At 42.2% G+C, this 24735-nt stretch overlaps 1 protein-coding gene across 1 annotated transcript in view; it reads right to left on the minus strand.

Moving 5' to 3' along the window:
* The window catches only part of kcnk9 (potassium channel, subfamily K, member 9), a 60186-nt gene extending 35700 nt beyond the window's left edge, over positions 1-24486 (minus strand). Inside the window, exon 1 of the mRNA XM_041190443.1 lies at positions 23937-24486. Within this exon, the coding sequence (XP_041046377.1) occupies positions 23937-24486 (550 nt within the window). The remainder of the gene's footprint in view (positions 1-23936) is intronic.
* Positions 24487-24735: the final 249 nt, after the last annotated feature.

The raw sequence follows: 24735 nt of genomic DNA on the forward strand, positions 1-24735 counted from the left end.
ACAATTGGTCAGCCCAACTCTACCCTGCCCCCAATCTATTATCAGGGAACATATTGAAAAGCAGGATTTGCAATTTGTATTGAGTTCAACTTTTTAACAGCTCTTTACATTTTTAGTGCAATCTGAAGTGTGGGGAAAATCTAAAGCTGAATTCCCAAATAGACTTTGGTTGATTAGTGATGCAGCTTTCTGAAATTGAAGTACAATTCAGCAGAAATCCTATTCAAAGCCACTGACCTATCATAAATGTCTTTTTGTTTGTTTCATTAATTTTCTTCTCATTTACTGGGATCAGATGAATTATATTAAAAGCTGCTATTAAATTACTTTGAAGGCACTACTCAGTGTAATGTACCAAGTCCCTGGCCACATAACAGATGAGATCAGATGTCAAAATCTACTCATTGCTGCATATGGATCTGAACATGGCTTTTTTAATATTATTCATAGCACATATTCTATCCTTGGAGCCTTGGTATTTCTAAATATTGCTCCACAGTCATTATCTCAGTGCAGAGGAAACTAATGGGAATATCCTTTTTTATTTGCTGATACATAGTGATTGAGATGTCAACAATGAGCATTAAGAGGATTCATCTCATATGCCCAACAATGATTAAGATTATAGGTTACTCTTACACACAAATCGTGATGTTCCTATATATGTTGTAGATTGACTGGGGAACAATAGAGTAATAGGACTTGTGCATAATTAAATTCAAGGGATTGCTTTTTCTCCTTTCAACAAGAGAAAAGCATATTTTCATCCCAAAACAAAGTATTTAATTTTTTCCAATTCTACCATTTCTTCACTAATTTTCCTATTTCATTCTCATTCGAAAACTTGCTGCTTTGCTGAGAAAACAGGTCCTCAGCCCTCACTCATTTTCCTCCAGTTCAGCATATTGAAGGTATTAAGGGAAATGGGAAAAAGGTGAGTATCTGGAGTTAAGTCACAAATCAGCCATGGCCTCATTGAATGGCAGAAGAGGCCCATTGATGTTCCATACGTTATATAGAGGGCAGAATCTTCTGGTCGGCATGTGGGGTTGGGCCCTGCATGCTGAAAAGTAAAATGACACACAGTGATGTCGGGCATGCGCCCTGACATCACCGCGCACCATTCCAATTTTCAGTTCAGCGGGTGCACACTGGAATCAGCTGCACAGCCACTGAACTGTCAAAGGCCTATTAAGGCCATTAATTATCCCATTAAAGTCATTGCCAGGGCTGCCCGTCCAACCTTAAGGTTGGTGGGCAGGTGAAGAGCCCAGGAGGCCTTTGCATTTTTCATGGAACCTCATCCAAGGGCGAGATGAGGTTTCATGAAGGGTTTACTAATAAAATGTTTCATATAAATTGGTAAACATGTTCCATCTCATGTGACACATGAGAGGACGTCTGAATCATTTTTTTCTTATTTATCACATTTTTAAGACTTTCCTTAATGTCCCTGAGGCACGTGTGTGAAAGAGTGCACTCCCGACTCCCTCCTCCCCCACCCCGCACAGGTAGCACTGAGCGCTTCCAGGTGTGCATCATGCTGGGTGGGCCTTAATTGGCCCGCCCACGTAAAAAAGGCAGTGCGCAGCCGATCAGCTCCGCACTCGCCCATGCCCGCTCCCACCCAGCCCACCCAACGGGGAGAAAATTCTCCCCAGAGAGTTGTAAAAAGTATGTGGCTGCATTATTCAGTCAAAGGCTTCAGTTTCACATCATGTGAAGTCTGAGATGAGATGAGAGATATTTAGATTAGTTTAGAAGTTAGAAATCTGATGTGATGAAGGTCACAGGAATGCTTTGTGCTCATTAAATGTTCACGCGTGCATTATTCCTGCACTGATGTCAAACCTTATTTCAAAGGAAGTCTACTTTAAGGAAGTGTCCTATCTGCTTAATTTCTTTTTTCACACTTCTCAGTCAGACAAATTAGCACTTTATTACATTTAGCTAGTACATAATTTAAAAGTCATGGGCTGCAGTTCATTTGTTTTTTGTTTACTCTTCTGAGTTGGATGTTTTTAAAACAAAATCCAGCCAAAATTCATGACTGATGTAAAGACACAAATTATCCAATCACTTCTTAAAAGGAACATGGCCCAGATTTTACAGTCAGTGGCAAAGTATGATCTAAACCAGCACAATGCCCGCAACAGAGGATTTGTAGTATATTTGAAGCAGTGAGGCTCTTCCACCAATCAGATTGAAGAAACTAGGACACTCAGGACTGATTTTCCCTGTGGGCTTCTGAACCCTTTTGTCAGGCTCATATTGGGGTCAGAAGCCTGCACTATGTGGGAAACAGATATCCACCTGTGCTTTTCCCCAAGTTGGCCAATTAATAGCCAGAGGGTGAGCTCACCATCCAATTACAGATGGTGGGAAAGTTCTTGAAGCTGCAAGTTCTGTCGAAGGGTCATGAGGACTCGAAACATCAACTCTTTTCTTCTCCGCCGATGCTGCCAGACCTGCTGAGTTTTTCCAGGTAATTCTGTTTTTGTTTTGTTATCAGAGGCCCTCTCGCTTGAAAGCAGGATACCATAACATTTTTTTTTAAATTACCTTTGCTGCCAAGTCACCACTGTTTGAATGGGGAATGAAACCCATCTAAAGGGCAGCCTTCAGCTGTTTCTGCACCCAGGAAAGGAAGGAGGATCCCTAGGTCTGCCAAAAGCCTGGCTCTCAGGAGGCTGGCTCTGGGCAGTTAAATTGGTCCCCACTGCCTGCAGTAACATGGAGGAGGACTGGAAAATCCTAGCTGCCCTCCTTCAATTGGCCTTAAGTGCCTTTAACAAGCTTAATGGGCTACCCACTACTTGCAGGCGTGTAGCTCAGCCACACGATCCCGCCACCACCCACCACCACCCGCCCCAAACATATTGCACCTTCAGGAAAATGGCCCGGGTGTTGGGGCTGGGTGTGCTTGTGGAGCTGGAGAGTAGGCACCTAGGCCAGGACTATTTTTAACGTCCACCTACTTCTGTTCCCAGCCCCAAAAATCAGACCTGCAGTTTTAAAACTAAGAATTATACATTAGTCAGGAAATGAAATAAAGCAAGGGAATGAAAATTGGGAATAAGAGAGGGACAAAAGAGACAGAGTGATAAAATTGAAAACAAAATTATTTTACACAAAGTAAATTCTGAAGGAATGGGATTCCATATTTGTAAAGTTCAATTTGCAGAACCAGAGAGATTATTTGGCGGTGATTATGACCTAGCATGCCTTTAAAAATTAACATATACCTGAATGCAACAGTCTAACTTTTTCTGCTATGTTTAGTGATAAGCTAGTGGGCAGGCACCACAACTTCACACCCTTGGAGTCATTAACTATAAATGTGTTTGTGCATATTAGTGTGCATAATTGTCAATAATTATGAATGCGTTTGTGTACCTATTAGTGTATGCATGTCAGCAACAATGAATGTATGAATCTGTGAATATGCATACATGTTACTAATTACAACTGTGTCTGTTTGTGAGTCCGTGTGTATATCATTGACCACAAATTTGTTTCTGAGTCTGTGGATGTATTTAGCTGCGACTGCATTTGAGAGAGAAAGACAGAAAAAGAGCGTACGATCTGAAGAGGATGAAAATATCGGCATTTTTCTGTTAGCACCTTCTTATTTTGAGGTGAAGAATACAGTAAATATTTTATGACAAATGTAAAGGACACAGATTTATTACTTCAGTATGAAAAATGTTCTGTTTCCCATATCCAGATGAGAATTTCCATTGTGTGACATAGAACCTGAGGAAATACTGCTCAGAGTAATGTGATGTAAGGGTACACAGCTTCATAGTACAAGATTTGAAACTATTATGCGACAGCTTATTTTTACTGCAATTTTTGTATACAATATTCTATATTTTGCTATTTCTATTTGTTATGAAGCAGGAAACTGCATAGCCAAGAAATAAACCTATAAATCAATATCATGTTAAATTTGTAACATCTAATTTAAATACTGCATTGGTTGCCTTAGTGATTTGGTATTTTAATATTAATACTCTAATTGTTTTTTTTTATGTTACAAAAGGTTCCCTGAGCTTATTTTCACCAAGCCTGGCTTTTTCTTATATTTCACCACTTTTCTATTTTTCCTTAGTTCTGTTGAAGAGTCATACTGACTCGAAACGTTAACTGTGCTCCCTTCCACAGATGCTGCCAGACCTGCTGAGTTTTTCCAGGTATTTTTGTTTTTGTTTTTGGCTTTTTCTTTAATCTGTTAAAGGAATATTTTAATTTTAATAGCTATTTAATTTATTCACAGTTAGAGTTTTTTAATCCAAAATTGGATAAAGGTCAACAGCTAAAACAGTACAGGATTGAATTTTTTGCTTCAGAAAGTATTTTTAGTATGCTTCTTATATTTTGAGGTGGGTAGCCATGATGAATGAACTAGAGGTGGTTATAAATTCAAATCTCAATGCTGTCAGGCATTTGAACATATCTGTCCTCATTGGGAAAACTCTTTGCTGAGCCAATAAACACAATTTTCAGGAAAATAATGTGTTTCATCTTAGACAAAAAAAAAAATGACACATCCAGTACATTTTCATTCCTTCCTCTAACTTCCAACCCTTCATGAAGAATGCCACTCTTCTGACAGATTACAGAATGGCATTGATGGTGGTCAACAGGAAGTCCAATCCTGTTGTTTTAGTTAGAGAAAACAGTCAGCATTCGGAGCCACATTGGCTGATCTAACATGAGGAAAAGTCAGTGATGAAATGTAATGAAATAGAAATGAGGCCCCAGAGCCTGGACCCTTCCTATATTATTATATTTCGAGCATGTTATGAAGATAGCATAGCATCCTACAACACAAAAGGGGACCATTCGGCTCATTGTGCTAACGCTGGCACTCTGAGAAAGCTGTCCAATTAGTTCCATTCTCCGGCTCTTCTCACTTAGCCCTGAAAAAGTTTCCTTTTCAAACATTTATCCAATTGCCTTTTGAAAATTTTGAAAGCTTAATTATGTGTGTGCCTTTCATTATATGAGTATGAATGAGCTTTGAACAATATGTAGTCAGACTGTATCAGGAAATGTTCTAGTAAGGCCTTACCAATTTTAAAACTGTCGCATACATTCCTTGCCATGTAATCCATAGGGAGACAATCTGTAACATTACTGTTCATGTACTGCAGTTTTATTGGGCCCTAAGTAGCAATTCCACTACCAAACAAACTTATAGTTCACTAATGGCTTCCAAGGGACAATAATGATCAGAGTGATAGTATGAAATAACATTATTAATTGGACCATTATCTATTTTGTCTCTTTAATTAACTTTGTAATAAATCTAGTCCTTGAAGTTATTAGCAAAGTTTTTATTTCATTGGCTTGCTGGATGACATATTGTTTCATTTAATTTTGCCTGAGAATCTACAAGTCTAAAATTAAATTGGCCATTCTATCATGATGAAATGATATTGTGACACCAGAGTATTTTCAGCTCCTGAAAAATAAATGACTGAATAGAGAATTATATAAGAGCGATGGAGAGGAAAAATATGAAATTGCACAGAAGAGGCTAACTTTAACCTGTGACTTGAAGAAACCATAAATTCTTTTCTTGCCAGTAGTTTCTTTATGCCTTACAAATTCAAGGATATTTATTAATTTAATTTGGTTTTCAGGTTGAGACATCATTACAGAAAGGTTATTCAATAATTTCACATGCAATATTGCACTAGCAATCAGTTGTAGTTTGTGCTGTTGTTGTAATGGGGAGCATTTATAATTTACCAAGAGTTCATTGTTACATCTTTCAGATTGGACTTTTGAATAACCCAAGAAAGTGAAACCTCAGTATGGAAAGACTGTTGTAATTGCATGTTTATCCTGATTTAATTTACTGAGTGGTTAGTAACCAACATACATCTCTGAGACTGATATTAAGTGGCTCAGGCCTCAACTAAGCTCTTACCAAGTTTTTTTGACTAACTGCCAGGAAGGGATTTGGTGCAACATGATTTGGAATGTTGGTCTCACTTGAATCCAGCTCTACTTAACAGGCAATGCAGAGCTTATCTTTTTAGCTGCCAATAGGGATTGCATGCAAATAGAATTAATGTACGGAATGCCTTTTTGCATGTTTTAGAATTTGCATTCCTTAGTTGGCCAAACATTTAAGATCTCAGGTGGCACTGATTCAATGCAATACTGTGCGTAAATTGCCTAGCCTGGTGGAGTAACATTTGTGAGGGTTGAGTGAATGTGGTATGTACAGTCCTTATGGTGTATCATCCTGATTAGGCCCTTTTGCATTTTACTGCCTTTGGTGATATTGAGAGACTGTGTCCAAACTTTTGACCCATCTTCCTACATTAACCAACGACCCAAGTCTTGTTCTGAAGCATTTCTTCGGGCAACATTTTTCAGTCGGCATGCCCAACACACCGACACGTAAAATGATGCGCGATGACGTCGGGCGTGCTTCCCAACGTCATTGCGCTGTCTCGCAATGTTTCGTTTGCCAGGCGCACGCCAGAGTCAACAGCTCACCCGCCAATATTTAAACAGCCTACTAAGGCCATTAAGGAAGTGATTAAAGTCATTATTCACAGTGCCTGTCCAACCTTAAGGTTGGCAGGCAGGCAAAAAGCCAAGCTGTCTTCATGCTTTTTAGGAATTCTCATCCACAAGCAGGATGAGGTTTCCTAAAGCTTTTATTAAATAAATTTTAAAAATGAAATATAAAAATATGTCCCATCTCAGGAGGGGACATGTTTAAATAAATTTTCGATACATTTATTTATTTATTTGAAAACTGCCTCAATCTCCCTGAGGCAGCTCTGTGCCTCAGGGAAATTGAAGCACTCTTTTGCGCGCATGCACGCAAAAGAACGCTGGCCCCAATTCTGTCTCCTTCCCCCGACCACACAGGTAGTGCTGAGCGCTACGGCTCGTGCCTTACACTGGGCGGGCCTTAATTGGCCCACCTGTGTAAAATGGCAGCGCAGTGGCAATCGGCTCTGCTCCCGCCGAGCCCACCTGCCAACTGAAAAATTCAGGCCTTCAAGTTTAGTGTGCTTTTTCTGTCATGAAGGTGAACAAAGTGCACAGGATGCAGATGTTTCTAGGGGCTGGGGAATAGACAGAGTTTCAGGGGTCATCTCACAATAGAGTTCATGATCTATCATGAACTGGATTCTGGAGAAAGTATGAAATTGAAGATAACAGCTTAGTTTTTTCTGGATAAGGTGAAAGTAATTGGTAGAAAAATAGGATATGGTTCTTGTGGAAGAGGTTGGTTTTATTTGGTGAATTTTTTTTAACCCCAGGATCTAAATCAAGGCTTGCAGAACATAGACAAGAATTTTCCCGCCGGCGAGCGGGGGCAGGGCCCACTCGCCGACGCGTAAAATGATGAGGAATGATATCGGGCAGAACTCCCATGTCATTTGCATTTTCAGGTCGGCGGGGGTGCAGCCGAGTCAGCTGGGACTGCAGAAATATCAAGCCCATTCACTGGAGGCCCTCTTGGTTTTCTATCCCAATGGCCCACCTTCGAAATACTCAAACTACCTCATAGGACAAGAATACAGACCAGTATGAGGAATCTACCCTTGGACAGCCAAGGACAATAACCCTAACTAATACAACTATTTGCAAGCAATGGTAAATTGGCTTCAATTGTACAGCAACTTGAGAGATTCATGATTCACAGGATATCTCTTCCTCACCATAAGTTGTTAGCTGATTTGACCACCAATAACAATGTGCATCATTCACATATCATCATTTCATTTCAGCAAATTCTGAGCCAGTACTTGCGCATTAGTTTAGGCAAGAAGATGGACCATTCACATGAATAGCCTCAGAGAAGTCGACATTTAAAACAACAACCACAACTTATATTTACATAGCACTTTTAACATAATGAAACATCCCAAGTTGCTTCACAGGCACACTATAAAACAAAGTATAATGCCAAGCCACATAAGAAGATATTAGGTCAGATGACTGAAAGCTTGGTCAAAGAGGCAGATTTTAAGGAGTTTCTTGAAGGAGGAAAGTGAGTTAGAGAGGCAAAGAGGTATAGCAAAAGATTTCAGAGCTTGGGGCCTGGACAACTTAAGACATAGTCACCAATGGTAAAGTGATTAAAATCAGGACACTCAGAATTAGAGGAATGTACATATCTTTGGAGGGTTGTGGGGCTGGGTGAGATTACAGAGATTGGGAGGGGCAAGCCAACAAGGATTCAAAAATAAGGATGAGAATTTGAAAGTCAAGCTATTGTTTGACTAGGTCAGCGAGCACAAGGGTGATAAGTGAACAGGATGTTAAGACACAGACAATTGAGTTTTGAAAGACCTCAAGTTTACAGAGTGTAGAATATGGGAAACCAGCCAGGAGCATGTTAGAATATTCTAGTCTAGTCTAATCTTGAGCTAGCAAAGGCATGAATGAGGATTTCAGAAGCTGATGAGCTGAGACAGGATCAGGTGATATTATGTAGGTGGAAATAGGTAGTCTTAGTGATAGCGTCAATATGAGGTTGGAAGCTCATCTTGGGATCAAATATGACACCAAGGTTGCAAGCAGACTGGCTTAATCTCAGACTGTTACAAGGGAGAGGGATGGAGTCATTAGCTAGAGGTAAGAATTTGTAGTGGGAATCAAAAACAATGGCTTCAGTCCTCCCAATATTTAATTGGAGGAAATTTCAGCTTTCCAGTACTGGATGTCAAATATGTAGTCAGATAATTTAGCAACAGTAGAAAAGTCAAGAGAGGTGGTGGTGAGGTACAACTCGGTGTTGGCAGCATATACGTGAAAACTAAGGCTGTGTTTTCAGGTGATGTCATCGAGAGGCAGCATGTTGATGAGAACTGGAAGGGGCCCAAGGCTAGATCCTTAGGGGACACCAGAGTTTATGGCGTAAGAGCAGGAACAGAAGCCATTGCAAGTTCTTCTCTGGCTACAGTTAGATAAATAAGTATGGAACCATAGCAGAGCAGTCCAAACCAGCTGGAAAATAGTAGAGAGTCATTGAAGGAGGGTGGTGTGGCTAACTGTGTCAAAGGCTGCAGAACGGTCTATGGAACCATGTCCTAGTGTGAGTTATGCCTTCAGAAGACATTGGTGGAGAGTTAAGGAAAGAAAAAAATACTTAAGCAACTGCATGGATACATTGCCTTCTGCTTCTTGCAATGTCCCACCATAAAAGCAACTCAACTTTTGTTTATTTCATGATCGTCCTGCCTGTGAGGCCTTGCTCATGGGATGTGGGTGTCATTAGCTAGGCTGGCATTTATTGCCATCCCTAATTGCCCTTGAACTGAGCAGTTTACTAGGCTATTTCAGAGTCAACCACATTGCTGTGGGTCAGGAGTCACATGGACAGCAGATTTCCTTCTCTAAAGAGCATTAGTGAACCAAATAAGATTTTTACAACAATATTTACAGTCATCTTCAGACTTTTCATTATTGAAATTAGATTCCACCACCTGCCATGGTGGGATTTGAGCCAGAGAATTACTCAGGGTCACTGCATTACCAGTCCAGTGACCATATCATTGCACCACCATCTCACCTGAAACGACAATGATCTTTTGGAAGTTTAGACACTCTCATCTATTATCGATACTATGTTTTCATAACTAAAACAGAATTTGCAGAAGAGTGGAAATTCAGCATAATATAAAAGAACAATAACATTTTTAAAATGGCATCAAATTTCATCAGACACCAGGGAATACATTGTTATTGTAATTGTGCATATTAAAATATGCACATATCTATTATAAAAATAAATCAATTTTCCCCTAATTCTTCATATTTCAAATATAATAAAATGACAATAGCAAACAATTGTTTTCATTTCATTTAAATGCAAGGCACAAGGCATTGATGAATATTTTGAATCACTATTACTGAACTCAAATTCAATCATCGAGTCAATTATTTAGAAAAGACATTGTTGTACGTTCAGTTTTAAGGAGGATTTCTTCAGTACGAGTGGTTACTTATAATGGGGAGAACTGACACTGCTGGATGGTGGAATGATTTTTTTTGCTCAGTTAAAGCAAAGTCCATGCCAAGTAGATGCCTCACATTGTTTTTTCCTCATGTTGAACTTCATGAAATATTCCTGAAGTTCCAAAGCAAAATTACACTTGGTACAATTTAATTAATTTTAATTTAGTTACAAATTGTGCTTTTAAATATGTGCTATATATTAATTTTTTTGAATCTTATATTTATTAATATTTGGTGTAGGCTTTGCCTGTGGATGACAACCCACCATAATATGGGAGAATGTATGACATTGAGTATTCCTGGGACATGTTCATTCTGGTTTACTGCAATGCCAGGCAGCATCGCAGCTATCCTTCAAACAAAACCCACAACTGCCAGCTTTAAACGGTACACTATCTTGCGCCAGCTCACTATATGAATATTGAAAAACACTGGGCTGAATTTTAACAGCCTGTAGGAAGGCCTTGTAAAATGGCAAAGGAAGGCATTGTGAGAGGAGCCCAACATCTTCCCATTGCCACACCATTTTCAATTATGGGAACATCGGTAGCATGGCCTCCCCCAAACCAGAACCATGAAGCCAATTAATTGGCCAATTAACAGCCACTTCATGCCCCTGCTGCTATTTTCCCAGTGTCGGGATGAGCCTTCACTACATGGGGAGACCACCAGGTAAACCATGGTGGCCTCCCAGAAGGTTATCAAGGGGACTCCCCTTAATGGCCAATCCGTGGTCCTTGAAGGGGCCCCCAGTGGCCACGGCCACCCCCACGGCTCCAACATCATGGCTCCAACTCCTTGCTCCAACACGGTAAAAAAAAATTACCTGACCTTTGAGAATGCCTCAACATGGAGACACTTTCTACCTCTTCCTGCCCCTCAGCAGTGGCTATCTTTATTGGTGACTGTGCTGGGTCTGCTGAGCTGTGGGACCTCTGATTGTCCCAGCAGCTCTCTGATATAAGCTGCCACCTGGATGGTGGTCCTGGCAGCATCACCCCCACCCCCCACCCCCCTGCCAGCTCCTGGTAGTGAGACAACCTGAGATTTGATAATATTCTAGCCACTTGTTTAGACTTTTACAGTACCAAAGAAAACAGCACAGTTGGTGCACTAACAACATGCAAGCTTCTGGAGTTATTCATCTATAAGTCACTATTACATATTTATCTTAAATCATGCAAAGTAATGTTGAAATGTAACGTGGCATCTTAGAAAATATCGAAGAGTTTATATCCAGGTGGTATGTACTTTAAAATATTTGGTTTCCAGGCGTTATTACATTGATACATTTGTTCAAAATTATGGTATACTTTGTCTTTTCTTAGCACGTATCTTAACTATTCTTTACACACAAGGTCTTCCTTGTTCTTATTTTTGCATGAGCAAAAGATCAATTAATATCTGCACACTCCATTCTTACACCTACCCTTTGTTTTTGTAAAGGCAAATGCTTCAGGAATGATTGCTATTTTGCAATGATATGACTTGGGAATGAAAAGTCATCCCATGTATTAAACATGAGCAATAAATTGAATGTCTTTAAACTAACATTGAGACTTAATAACCACAGAATCCATCACTGTAAGACATATGTCAAAGCCCCACACTTGAAAGATTCTATGACATATAATAATGTTGCATGTAGAGAGAAAAGTTATTTAAAAAATAAATTTGAATGAGACTCTGATGTTAGAGTTTAAGATTGCCAATGCATGGTGACATATATGTTACAGCAGGCATGAAACTCACCAAGACTAGTGAGTTCCTGATCTTACCTCACTGCTGTCAGGAGGATTATATACTATTGTATCTTCCAGTGCACTGTCCACTACAACATAGCCTTCTAAACATCCTCCTATGTTGTTGTGAACATAAATTAGAGGATCGTCCTTCCCATAGTAGCAAAGCTGAGATCAGGAAATAAGTGATTGTGATGAAATACACACATGCATCAACATTTTATGACTTTAGGGCATGATGTATTACCATTTACAAACTTGATATCAGGGAGCTACCTTCTTCCATAACTCCTGCATGTTTTAGGGATGTCAGACAACTGAAACAAATCAAGGGGCATACCCCTGATCCCCTGCAGGTGGATATGAAGGTGCGGAGGGTGGCACGTAGAAGCCAGCAGGTGGCCTTACTGCCATCTGCCTGCTGGCCCTCGACTGGTCTGAAATTTTGAGGGGATGGGGGAGGCACAGGCAGCTCAATGCTCTTAGGCCAATTGTAGCAAGTAACTGGCCAATTAATGGCCTCCTCCCACCGCCACTGGTATTTTACCGAGCTGCGTGGGATGGTGATGGGCCAGGGACAGGAACCAGCTTTACAGGCCCTCAGTGCCCATTGGAGGTACCCTGCAATGGTCATTCTCCCCTTTAACCTTGTTCCCTGGTGTCTTGAACCCATCCCCTCACCCAGGGCACTGAGAGCATTTTCCTGGAATAAACTGGGCTCCTTGGTGTGGTTGGATTGCCTATAGTTCCTATAATGGCCACAGTTCCTGACTGGTATTGCTGGGACTACAGAGAGCTCTCTAAGGCAGGATTTCCTCCTGAGAAAGGGGCGGAAGTCTTGATTTAAAGCAATTAACAGTACTCCCAGTGTTACATTGTTGCAGGGCAGCCGTTTGGCTCATGGGTGGGCTCCCTTCAACTTTTTAAGAGGGGGTGTGGGTATTGTAACATCCTGTAAAATCTAGCCCAACGACACAATTTTAAAAAGTAGAGTGTGTATGATCACTAAACTTACCATGTTTTCTCTCTACTGCTCAACAAAATTAAGATTTATTTTGATATTTCTGAAGGCAATAAGTTCAAATGTTTAACAAATAAATGATTATGTAGACTATATGTTAATTCAATGACTTTTTATCAAGGGTTTACCTAACAGTGAGGTTTTTTTTGTAATGTGGGATTATAAAATGTTGCTATACTAATATACCTCAGAGAAAGTATCAAGCAGATAGAGGGGCTGGAGTTTTATACCCCCACCAGGTAGGCAGGCAGGCAAGGGAGGTATAAAATCAGAACGTGTCGGAGAACACTGTGCCCATCACCTACCTGCCTCCAATGCTATTTTACCAGTGGTTGAGAGGCATCAGGCAGCCCACCCACCCTGAGGCCAATTGAGGCCCTTAGGTGGCCAATTAATTACCACTTAAGCTCTCCTCCTACCACCACTAGTAGTTTCCCAGTGGCAGGAGATGCCCACACCACATGGTGAGACTGCTGGGACACCTGGCATCCATGTTGCAAGCTGGAGGCGGGGTCCCTCCTGTTCAAAGTCCCTGTGCCAAGCATATGCACCACAAACAGAGTCATTTCCAGCTCCGCTTGGTCATCCTTTTGGCAGCCCCTTGCTGGGGCTTACTCAACAGGTCACAACAAAACAGCCCCACTTACTTTGGTGTCCAGCCTCCAGTGATGCTCTTCATTGGTGACTCGCTGCAGTCTCAGCAGTGGCCACCACTCCTGGCCATTTGATTGGCCGTGGAAGTCTTGCCCTGGGCCAGTAATGGCCCAACGGCCATAACATCAGCTCAGGGTTTCTTGGTAACATCTAGGCTAGCTTGGTCCTAGCTCTTCAGCCAGAATGCAGGGCCAAAACCTCAACATAAAGTTATGGCCAGGGCTTCTTTGGAGTGATGGAGGGAAAATCAGACAGTGTCAGTGCTTAGTTGCACTTATATATCAATGACCAGTTTCATTGCTAAAGTCATCATAATAAAGTCACAGTAAGAATATTAGAAAATGTTCCTCAACCAACTTTAAAAATACAAATCATAATTAGAAAATTGCAGTGTCAAAATGATCATTTATGGAACTGAAATTGAGATAGATGGTCAGTCCAGCCTTCCTTGAAATATGATCATTTATGCGATATGACAGTAAAAAATTAATAGTACCATCCCTGTGATTGGTATAGCCCAGCAACTACAAATCATTGCTTTAAGCAATGGAATAGGAGTTTCAATAATAAGAATTCCTTGCTGAACCCCTAATCTTTGATTAATTGGTCTATTATATTTTTCAAAGGTATTTGATTGGAAAACATTTCTTGTGGATTACATGCTTATATAATCAGCTACCTACCCACCCTTGCTGGATCCAGTACAAAACAAATAGTTAAAGGCAAAGTCCTGCAGATGCTGGAAATCTGAAACAAAAACAAAAAATGCTGGAAAAACTCAGCAGGTCTGACAGCATCTATGGAGATAAGACAGAATTAACATTTCGAATTCATATTACTTTTCTTCAGGGCTAATGGGAAGTAGAAATGTGGTGAAATATGTACTGTTTAAGGTAGGGTGGGACAGGTGAAGCTGGATAGAAGGCCAGCAATAGGTGGAGGCAAAGGAGAGATTGCAAAAGATATCATAAACAAAAGGTCAAAGGGTTGTAAATAGTGGTGGTACTGGCTAAAGGAGGTGCTAAGGGTGACATTAAGAGTAGAAAGCAGAATGCGATAATGGCCGGACCAGGGTAAGCACTCTAGAAAGTGACAGATGACCCTAGTGGGAGTGGAGTAGGGGGAGGGGACAGTGGTGGGTAAAAAGATCAAAAATAGGCTAAAAGCTGGGGATAAAATAATAAATAAAAATGGAAATAATTTTTTTTTTAAATAATAATTTTGAAAATAAGTGGAAAAAGAATAAAAATAAAAATGAATATAGAAGAAAGGGGGATCAAAAAGGGGTGGGGATGGAGGAGACAGTTCATGATCTAAAGTTGTTGAACTCAATGTTAAGTCCGGAAGGTCATAAAGTGCCTAATCAGAAGATGAGGTGCTGTTCCTCCAGTTTGCGTTGAGCTTCACTGGAGCATTGCAGCAGGCCAAGGATGGACATGTGGGCATGACAGCAGGATGGGTGTGTTGAAATGGCAAGTGACAGGGAGGTCTGTGTCATGCTTGCAGACAGGTCAAAGGTGTTCCACAAAGCAGTCACCCAGTCTGCATTTGGTCTCTCCAATATAGAGGAGACCACATTGGGAGCAGCGAATGCAGGAGACTAAATTGAGGGAAGTGCAAGTGAAATGCTGCTTCACTTGAAGGGAATGTTTAGGCCCTTGGATGGTGAGGAGGGGGGAAGTAAAAAGGTGTTGCACTTTTTGTGATTGCATGAGAAGGTGCCATGGGAGGGAGTTGATGTGTTGGGGGTGATGAAGGATTGGAACAGCATGTCCCAGAGGGATCAGTCCCTACAGAATGCCGACAGGGGGGGTGAAGGGAAGATGTGTTTGGTGGTGGCATCATGCTGGAGTTGGCGGACGTGGTGGAGGATGATCGTTTGAATACAGAGGCTGATGGGGTGAAAAGTGAGGACAAGGGGGACCCTATCATGGTTGTGGGAGGGAGAGGAAGGTGTGAGGGCAGAGGCACGGGAGATGCGTCAGTCACGGTTGAGGGCCCTGTCAACCACCGTGGGTGGGAAACCTCAGTTAAGGAAGAAGGATGACATGTCAGAAGCATTGTTTTGGAAAGTGGCATCATAGCAACAGATGCAACAGAGGTGAAGGAACTGAGAAAATGGGATGGAGTCCTTACAGGAAGCGGGGTGTGAGGAGCTGTAGTCGAGGTAGCTGTGGGAGTTGGTAGACTTGTAATAAATATTGGTGGACAGTCTATCACCAGAAATTGAGACGGAGAGGTCAAGGAAGGGAAGGGAAGTGTCAGTGATGGACCATATGAAAGTGAAGGAGGGATGAAAATTGGAAGCAAAATTGATAATTTTTTCTACGCCCAGATGAGAACATGATGTGGCACCGAAACAGTCATCAATGTTATGGAGAAAGAGTTGTGGGAGGGGGCCTGAGTAGGACAGAAACAAGGAATGTTCGACATACCCCATAAAGAGACAGGCACAACTGGGGCCCATGCGGGTACCCATAGCCATACCTTTTATTTGGAGCAAGTGAGACGAGTTTAAAGCGAAATTGTTCAGTGAGAGAACAAGTTCAGCCAGACGGAGGAGAGTGGTGGTGGATGGGGATTGTTCATGCCTCTGTTCAAAACAAATAGTTGCTGCTATTGAGAAATCAGCAGCCAGGATTTCACAATTAACAGTAAAGCGACAGTGCTCACTGCAGACCTTGAGGAAAATGCCCACAAAGCTCTAGTGATCTCAGTGGTGTGGATTTCCCCTTTTCCAACATCAGTTTGAATTGAGCACCAGGTCAAGGGGATCACCAGGCATCCAGCAATAGAGATGTGATCAAGCAGGATAAGCAACCCACCATGAAGTATTCTCACAGACAGCAAATCAGGAAGTTTTTTAATTAAGGAATTGTTTTTTATTCATTCATGGGTCATGGGTTTCACTGGCATTTAGTGCCTATCCCTAATTTCCCTTGAGAAGGTCGTGGTGAGCTGCTTTCTTGAACTGCTGCAGTCCATGTGGTGTAGGCACACCAACAACGCTATTAGGGAGGGAGTTCCAGGATTTGGACCCAGCAACAGTGAAGGAACTGCAATATATTTCCAAGTCAGGATGGTGAGTGGCTTGGAGGAGAACTTCTATGTTCCCATACATCTGTTGCTCTTGTCCTTCTAGATGGTAGCAGTCGTGGGTTTGGAATGTGCTGCCTAAGGAGCCTTGGTGAGTTTCTGCAGTGCATCTTGTACACACTGCTGCCACCATGCATCAACGGTGGAAGGAGTGAATGTTTGTGGATGGGGTGCCAATCAAGTGGGCTACTTTCTCCTGGATGGTGGCAAGCTTCTTGAGTGTTGTGGGAGATGCACTCATCCAGGCAAGTGGGGAGTATTCCATCACACTCCTGACTTGTGCCTTGTAAATGGTGAACAGGCTTTGGGGACTCAGGAGGTGAGTTACTTGCTGCAGGATTCCTAGTCTCTGAACTGCTGTTGTAACCACAGTATTTATATGGCTGGTCCAGTTCATTTTCTGGTCAATGGAAACTGCCAGGATGTTGATTCAGCCATGGTAAAGCCATTGAAATTCAAGAGGCAATGGTTAAGTTCTCTCCTGTTGGAGATGGTCATTGCCTAGCATTTGTGTTGCTTTCCACCTGTCAGCCCGAACCTGGATATTGTGCGGGTCTAGCTGCATTTGGACATAGACTGCTTCAGCATCTGAGGAGTCGTGAATGATGCTGAACATTGTGCAATCATCAGCAAATATCCCCACTTCTGACCTTATAATGGATGAAGCTGCTGAAGATGGTCGAGCCTAGGATACTGCCATGAGGAACTCCTGCATTGATGTCCCTGAACTGAGATGATTGACCTCCAACAACCACAACCATCATCCTTTGTGCTGGGTATAAATGCTAGGACATTCAGGTGGAATTAATATAGAAGCTGAAACACCTGTACATCATCAATCTTAAAATATTATTTTAAAATGTGATTTTTTCATCATTATGGAGAAATTTAACATTTCACAAATATAAAAATAGATCATCAGGGCTGTTCAGTAGTGATTATGAACTTAGTCGGCCCTTAAGAACCCCGTCAGACCTCATTCAACAAGATGTAACATTTTTAAGGGTTTTTATAAGATCAATTGCATAAAAGGGCAAGTTCTGCCTGGTTCATTGAAATCCTGTTATTGCAATCTGGGGCGACTTCAACAGCACACCCTACGGGGAAGCCTAGAATCACTAACAACAACTTCTGAATTTCTGTGTTTTAATTGTGCATGTGTGGATTCCAGAAGTTGCCTATAATATGGCAGATATGTATTTGCGTGTATGTGAAAGGTGGCACAATCTGTGTAACGTGGAAATGTTTGATTGTGTGTGGATGAGAAAGAGATTAAATAATCGTGTGTATGGCATATGTGAAACGTACGTGTGTGTGGCTTGCGCAATAGTTGTGTACAGGTGAATGAAATATAGCACCACTGTGCGCGTTTATGTATACATTTAGAGTTTCCAATTCATAACAAAAAAAAGAGCCGAACCTTCTGGGTGAATACGTGGCCATGTGCTTGCATGAAATGTGCGCTGCATCGGTTAAAAATATAGTGCAAAAGATGCTTTCCTTTTTTAATGTTTACACTATGAGCAGCACGGGGGGATTCCCGGGAGTGACAGGAGGATACCAGACCGCACGCAATAAGTTCTGAGCTCCAAAAGAAACCGGTCCCATTTGACGCTTTGCAGAGATGTGCAAATGTTAAGCCCGCGACTGAAGAAATTGTATTCCAGAGCGTTATCCCTGGAGGTTGTGGTAAGGTTTAGCAGCACTTTGTTCAAGGGCGTCCTCTATAACCTGGACAGCCATGAAAAAGGTTCAGAAAAATCAGAAAGAACATCGTGCCAGGCGATGAATGTACTTATCATGTGAATTTGAAGAAGATCCGCTGGTTGCTCGGCGTTAAAACTGTTAAATAGTGCTCCGGTGATTTAATGGAGCTTTTCTTTCATTTTCCGTAATTTTGTTCTGAGAGTGACCAATACGTGTTTTAATGCATTTTCAAACACTTTAGATTATTATCCCTGCCTAAAATGAAAACAAAGCAAGTTTTGTGACCCAAAAAAACAATCGGAGGTTGGGGGGGGGGTGGGGGGTGGGGGTGTCGGTGAATCAAGTTGAAGACTGCAAACCAGAACGATGAAAAAAGAGGAACGCGGGGAGGTGAGAAAGACAAGGTGAGGAAAGTCAGGAGGGAGGAAGAGAGTGAATAGGGATGAGAGGATGATTGAGGTGAGGCTTGTAATATTGCAAAGGTAGAACCCTATAACCGAAAAGAAAGATTGGAACAGAACCAGAAAAACGCGTGGAAGGGAAGACAAGTAGAGAAAGTGCAAAGTGTTGTGCTCAAGTTCTGGCTGAGACACCACTTCTGGAGCCGAATCCACAGAGACACAGCGATCAGCCGGTAACCAATACAAACAAAACACCAGAAAAGCATTATATAAATAAAGTCGTGACGTGGCATGGTTTAACCCCTCCCTGACTATGTAGAAAAATAAGCACAAAACACTAAGTCATTAGTCACCCCACTACTCACTGCCCCAATAATAAGGAGCAAGATCAGAACCCAGGTAAGGGTGAATGGGGAAGTTACTACCCCAACTTGGACTACTCAGTAAACTACCGCACGACCTTCAGCGTAAAACTAATCAGGATACAAATCGATTTAAAGGCATATCCCAGCAGTCAGATCCTTTGAGTAAATCACACCGGAGCTTTAATTTGTCTTCAAAAAAATTAACTTTTTTGCTATCCCTGGGTAAATTGGGGTATACCTCTGAGTTCATAGCGGGACAGAGGCAATGAGTTTAAAAGATTCGGTAACAGACCTAGTTCAAACTAACAATTGGAATCAACCGGTTTTGCTAAAGATTTATTCCAAGGTGAGTTAGCAGTCATGTATTGAGGGATGAGACAAAATACAAGGTAAAGAAAGAAAATGTTAAACACCAAATTCCAATAGCATTAACGGTGAATGGAGACTACCCTTGGATTGCCAACATCTGGGGAGCGATTTTGTGAAGTTAAAACTGAAAAAAATTGCTTCTTGTATTGGATAAGCACCTGAAGGTAAAAAAAATGCAGGGAAAGAGCGAGGGAGTGGGACTAGCAGAGAGCTGGCAGGGACCCAACAGGCCGAAGAGTCTCCTCTTGCGCTATGATCCTACTACAAATTTTGAGCCGTGTTGTTTTTTAGAAACTGTGCGAGAAACAAGAATCTACCCTGTCTCTCTCCCCAATCCCCAGATGAGGAGGGAGATAGTTTTGGTGCCAGACTGACCATGAAGATCTAAAAGGATAAAACTATTAGAGCCGCATCCCTCCCCTGTGTGCCCAGTGGTAGCTCTAAGTGGAAATGTCCCCTGTGTGCCCAGTGGTAGCTCTAAGTGGAAATGTACCTCTCAATTTCATGTCGTCATCTCTAAATTCCAGCCTTTTGTTCCCTCCTGTTTCTCGGCTTGTTTCATCAATTCAAAATGTTCATTGCTGCCCACTGATGATCTGAAATCAAAGCTTTGTGAAATGCCTCCCTAACCTCCAGAATAATCACTCTGAGCTCCAGGACATCAATCTAATATTGCAATATACATTATTCAAGTCTGGTCATAGATGGGATTTCCATGTGCAGCAAGGGAATCATCTTGTTCCCACTGGGAAGGCTGAAATGACCTACTCCTTCCCCTATTTCCTCTGTCTCCATGTCTTTAATCATCTCCAGTTCCCTTCTTGAACAGATATATATCTATCACTTTTAGAAAGCTGTCAAACAGTTAAAGCTTCAAAAGTTTTTACTAGGAGTTGACTCGATATATTTCCATACTCCCTCCATTTTCTCATTAACTTCACCTGCTGTAAGGATTAGGGAAGCTGGTGCTGAATGGAAAACAAAGGTTCTTTGGAGAGCAGATTAAAAAGGCTGGGCCTTTTCAAAATTTGCAGGAGTAGAGTCATTATCACCCATCTCTCCATTCAAAGTTATTGCTTTTCAAAGTAGGACATTTGCCCCTGGATCTTTTTCCCATCCATTTACTAGAGTAGTATCAGATATCTCCATTAATTACTAAACAAAATTATGTGATACATCATTTCACAGAGTCATTGTTTATATCACCTATAATTATCACCTCTAGTTTTGGTTATTTATTGCCCAGGCACTATTAGTTTTCAACAATTATTATGGAGAGTGCAGGCTGTGTTGAATGGACTATGGATTGGAGAGCATAGCTGACTAACAACACTCCCAACTAACTAACAGGGCTCCAACAACACTCAAGAAGTTCAACACCAGCCAGGAAAAAGCAACTGCTTGATTGGCATTCCCTCCATCAACTTAACATTTGCTCCCTCCACCAGCAATGCACAGCAGCAGCAGTGAGTACTATCTGCAAGATGCACTGCAGCAACTCACCAAGGCTACTTCGACAGTGCCTCCCAAACCCATGACCTTTACCATCTAGAAGGACAAGGGCAGCAGATAAATGGGAACACCACCATCTGGAAATTCCCCTCCAAGTCACTCACCATACCGACGTGGAAATATATTGCCCTTCCTTCACTGGGTCAAAATCTGGGAGCTCCTTTCCTAACAGCATCATGAGTGTACCTACACCACATGGACTGCAGCGGTTCAAGAAGGTGGCTCACCATCACCTTCTCAAGGGCAATTAGGGATGGGCAATAAATGCTGGTCTAGACAGCAAAGCTCACGTCCCGTGAAAGATTAACAAAAAAAAACTGCTTGTCAGTTGTGAGATTAAAGAGAAGAAAATTGTTTCCCAATGCCGAAATTAATCCAACTTTCGAGAAGTTTAATCAAGTTCCAGTTGATATTGTCTTTCAAGTAGAACGGAGCAGGCAAGCTATAGGTTTGGGGGGGTTGGCGGGGAACGTGTGTGGGGATCGGGTGTAATATTCTAAATGCGTAATGTACTCTTATTGAGGCGCTACAGATCTCTGCCATTAACCTTGACACTAAAAGACTGTCCTATAATAGATTACTGAACCGTTTGCCTTCGCAAACATAAAGAATGCACGAGAGTGCAATCTAGGTGATGACAGTTTATGTATATTCTAACCTAATTCGAATAGCTAAATATGTTTGTTAATGGCTTTGAGCTTCAAAGCACAAGATAATTTCTAACTTCAACAACTGAATCATTCCCATATGTTGAACTATGAGGTATTACAGTATCACTGAAACACTCATCTTCTCGCAGTCTGTATATGTATACAATCGATTCAAATAATATCGTATGCATTAGGTTCTTGATACACAAAGAGCTGAAATAATGTATACATTATGTGTTTTTCTTTGGCACGGCGGGTGCAGTCTTCAGGTCCAATGATAGTACACCAGGATATACAAGGTATTCAAGATAAGAGAAACCTCTTGCCAAATGATCTGCACCTGAATGTGTGTGGGTACCCCGCCGAGCTCTGACACTCTGTTGTGATTCTAACTTAAATGCATCTCCAAGCCTGCGCTTGTTGTCGGTAATTAAATAAGCAGCGTTGGTGGAAACATTTAAAGCAATTAATCAGGAAAAGTGCACTGGATCGAGTGACGGGAAGGCGGATGGAAATGTCATTTCTTACACTTAGGGATCAGCAAAGAGGAGCGGTTGTCAGAGCAAAGGCGGTACACAAGATTTAAGCATAAATTACAAGAGGAATTTTCACTCAACTGGGGAATCATGCCGTGGCAGCTGGGATTCCGTCTTTTGACTCTCTCCAAGAAAACTAAACAGCAACTTGCATTTGAAATGCGCCTTTAACGTGGTAACACGACACGGGCCTCTTATAATGTACTTGTCTGAAAGTTTTGGGAAATAATTAAATATAGAGATCTCACAAAGTGGCTGGAGTGGGCTGCAATCAGATCCAGCATTGGTGTGGTCAGATTTAGTCCATTTTGCATGAGGAAATTGTGATGTTGCGTTTACATGTTTTATTGCAATTCCGTGACTACCTCTAAGACGTAACGTCCCCCTTCGTGTTCAGTATGAGAGCATGGATGATATGGTAGTGATTCACCTCCCCCTATCATCATCCACCGACCCACCCCATCCACTCTTGCGCATTTCAGTTAAATGACATTATCATTGGTTATTGTTGCAATTTCAAAAGGGGAGGGGACAGTTTGTGTATCCCAGGTACTGGGCATCACTTGCTGCAGTGCTTTGTTCCAAACACAAATCTACTGCCTTTGGTGCAGAGGGAGGTTGGTTTTCCCCCTCGCAGGGCCTGTTATTAACACACGCCGCCAATAATGACCATATTCTTTTAATATCTGAAAGTATCTCGGTCTAATAAAAATCTTTAAAGTATTTCATATCCTTCTCTTACTGTCCTATCCACGACGAATAGAAATTAAATCTTCAGCTCCTTTCTACAAACTGCCACATGCATCTTCACTAAAAACTAGGTTGCGCACCTCATTGAATGTCCTCCCATATATGTTTATTCCCTGCTCGTACAATAGCACGTCATTTTTCGCGCTTGCTGCACTGCACACACATGGGAAGCAGGTTTATTACATTTTGCTCACATTGCGGTTTTCTTGAAAGCGTTTCCAATTCATTCCTCCTCGTTATTTCGGATTTAACGAAGCAACACGTCACACAGTGAGAGGAACTGGGTTCAAAGAAGCAGCCCAACTTGCCCCTCACCAGCCCCCCCCCCCCACCACCACCAATCGCCTCCCCTTACACTTACAGATACTTTTGGAATCTCCTATTTGGATCTTCTATAGGCAACATGAGCACTGCAGCTTTACATTCTGCCAGCTGGTTTAGTACTCCGCATGCAACAGGACACAAGTTCAGTGAAAAGACTCAAGCAGATGCGAGTGCAGTTGCGATGTGATCAGGACCCATCACAACGAAATGATAGCCGTCCATCCAGGAGGACTCTTTGAAAACCATGCTAAGTGTGTGTTCTCAATACGTATAAACATTACAATAATGAAAAATAGGCATGATCTTATTTCAAACAGACCACGTAGAGTAACCGAGAAGTTGCAAGTCACGGCGAAAGCCAAGGTGCCTGGCTTTGTATCTGAAGTAATGAGTCTGTCCAGCAGTTTCATTGCGTCTTTCAGTGAAACTGTACTCAGAGGCAGCAATTTATTTACAGAAACACACAAAGGTGAAGGGCTCTCTTTGTAACTGTATTTGGGGCACTGTTACCCAGGGAAAGGGTTTAAACTAGATTTGGAGTTCAGACTTGGAAGAAGATCGCGCTTATAATCGGTTCCATCACCAGACAGTTTTGTGTATCTGCCAAACACGAACTAAACAGAAACCTCTTTTCCCGTTATATGACTTCTCTTGCTATCTTGTAAAGTGGTTAACCCAGCAAACCATCAGGGTTTTGGAGGGTATCCCTCCCGGTTTGTCGCTGTTCATTCAGCACTAAGGTCAGCACAGAAATAGCACTTTTGTTTATGTGTGTGTTCGAAGTGGAATCACAAAGCATAACCTTACCTATAGTTGTGATCACTGTAATAGCAAAATAAAAAGAGCCGGCGAATTTCCACTGAACTCCAGCTCTGTGGGGCTCCGCTTGCATGATGATCACCTCCAGTTGCTTGTAGTCTTCATCGCTAATGTTATACTTGCCCTTGAGCCCAATCTGCTGCTCCTTCAGCTTTCCACCCTGCTCCATTTCAAACTCGGACTCGAGGGCATCGAAGACAGCGGCTCCCACCAGCAGGTAAGTGAACGTGCAGATGATCAAGGATAGAGTTCGCACGTTCTGCCGCTTCATGGCCTCCAAAAAGCGGCTTGTGAGCGGCTCATGTCCGCTCTCCCTCCTATTCTCCAAACGGCTGAGGTCCACCGAGAAAGCCCGGGTGCAGCAGCCAGGATCCCGGCAGCGGTTGTTCAAGTTATCCGAGACGTACTGATCCTCGTCGATGGCTTTATCGGAGGCGGACAGGCAAAGCAAGCTGCTCGATCGCCGGGACCAGGATCCCTGCAACCTAACTCTGCGCAAGACCTGACCAAACCAAGTCGTCCCAGTGCGCAGGGCCATCAAAACAGCACGCTCTAGGTGGGGGGATAATGTTTTTCGCTGAGCGATCTGTTCACAAAGGATGCGATCGGGTGCCCAAAAGCTGTGGAATCTGCGTCAAAGCCCGCTGGTGACAGTGGAGAGATGCTGATGGCGGATGGACTGAGTGGGTTTGGCGGATTCCTGGTGGATCTGGATGGGATACCCACCAAGCTGGGTTGGGTGTGATTGCTGGAGAGCTTTTCCTCCCCCGGGTCCTCTGTCCTTTCT

This window comes from Carcharodon carcharias, chromosome 6, assembly GCF_017639515.1.
Source record: "Carcharodon carcharias isolate sCarCar2 chromosome 6, sCarCar2.pri, whole genome shotgun sequence".
Classification (NCBI taxonomy): domain Eukaryota; kingdom Metazoa; phylum Chordata; class Chondrichthyes; order Lamniformes; family Lamnidae; genus Carcharodon; species Carcharodon carcharias.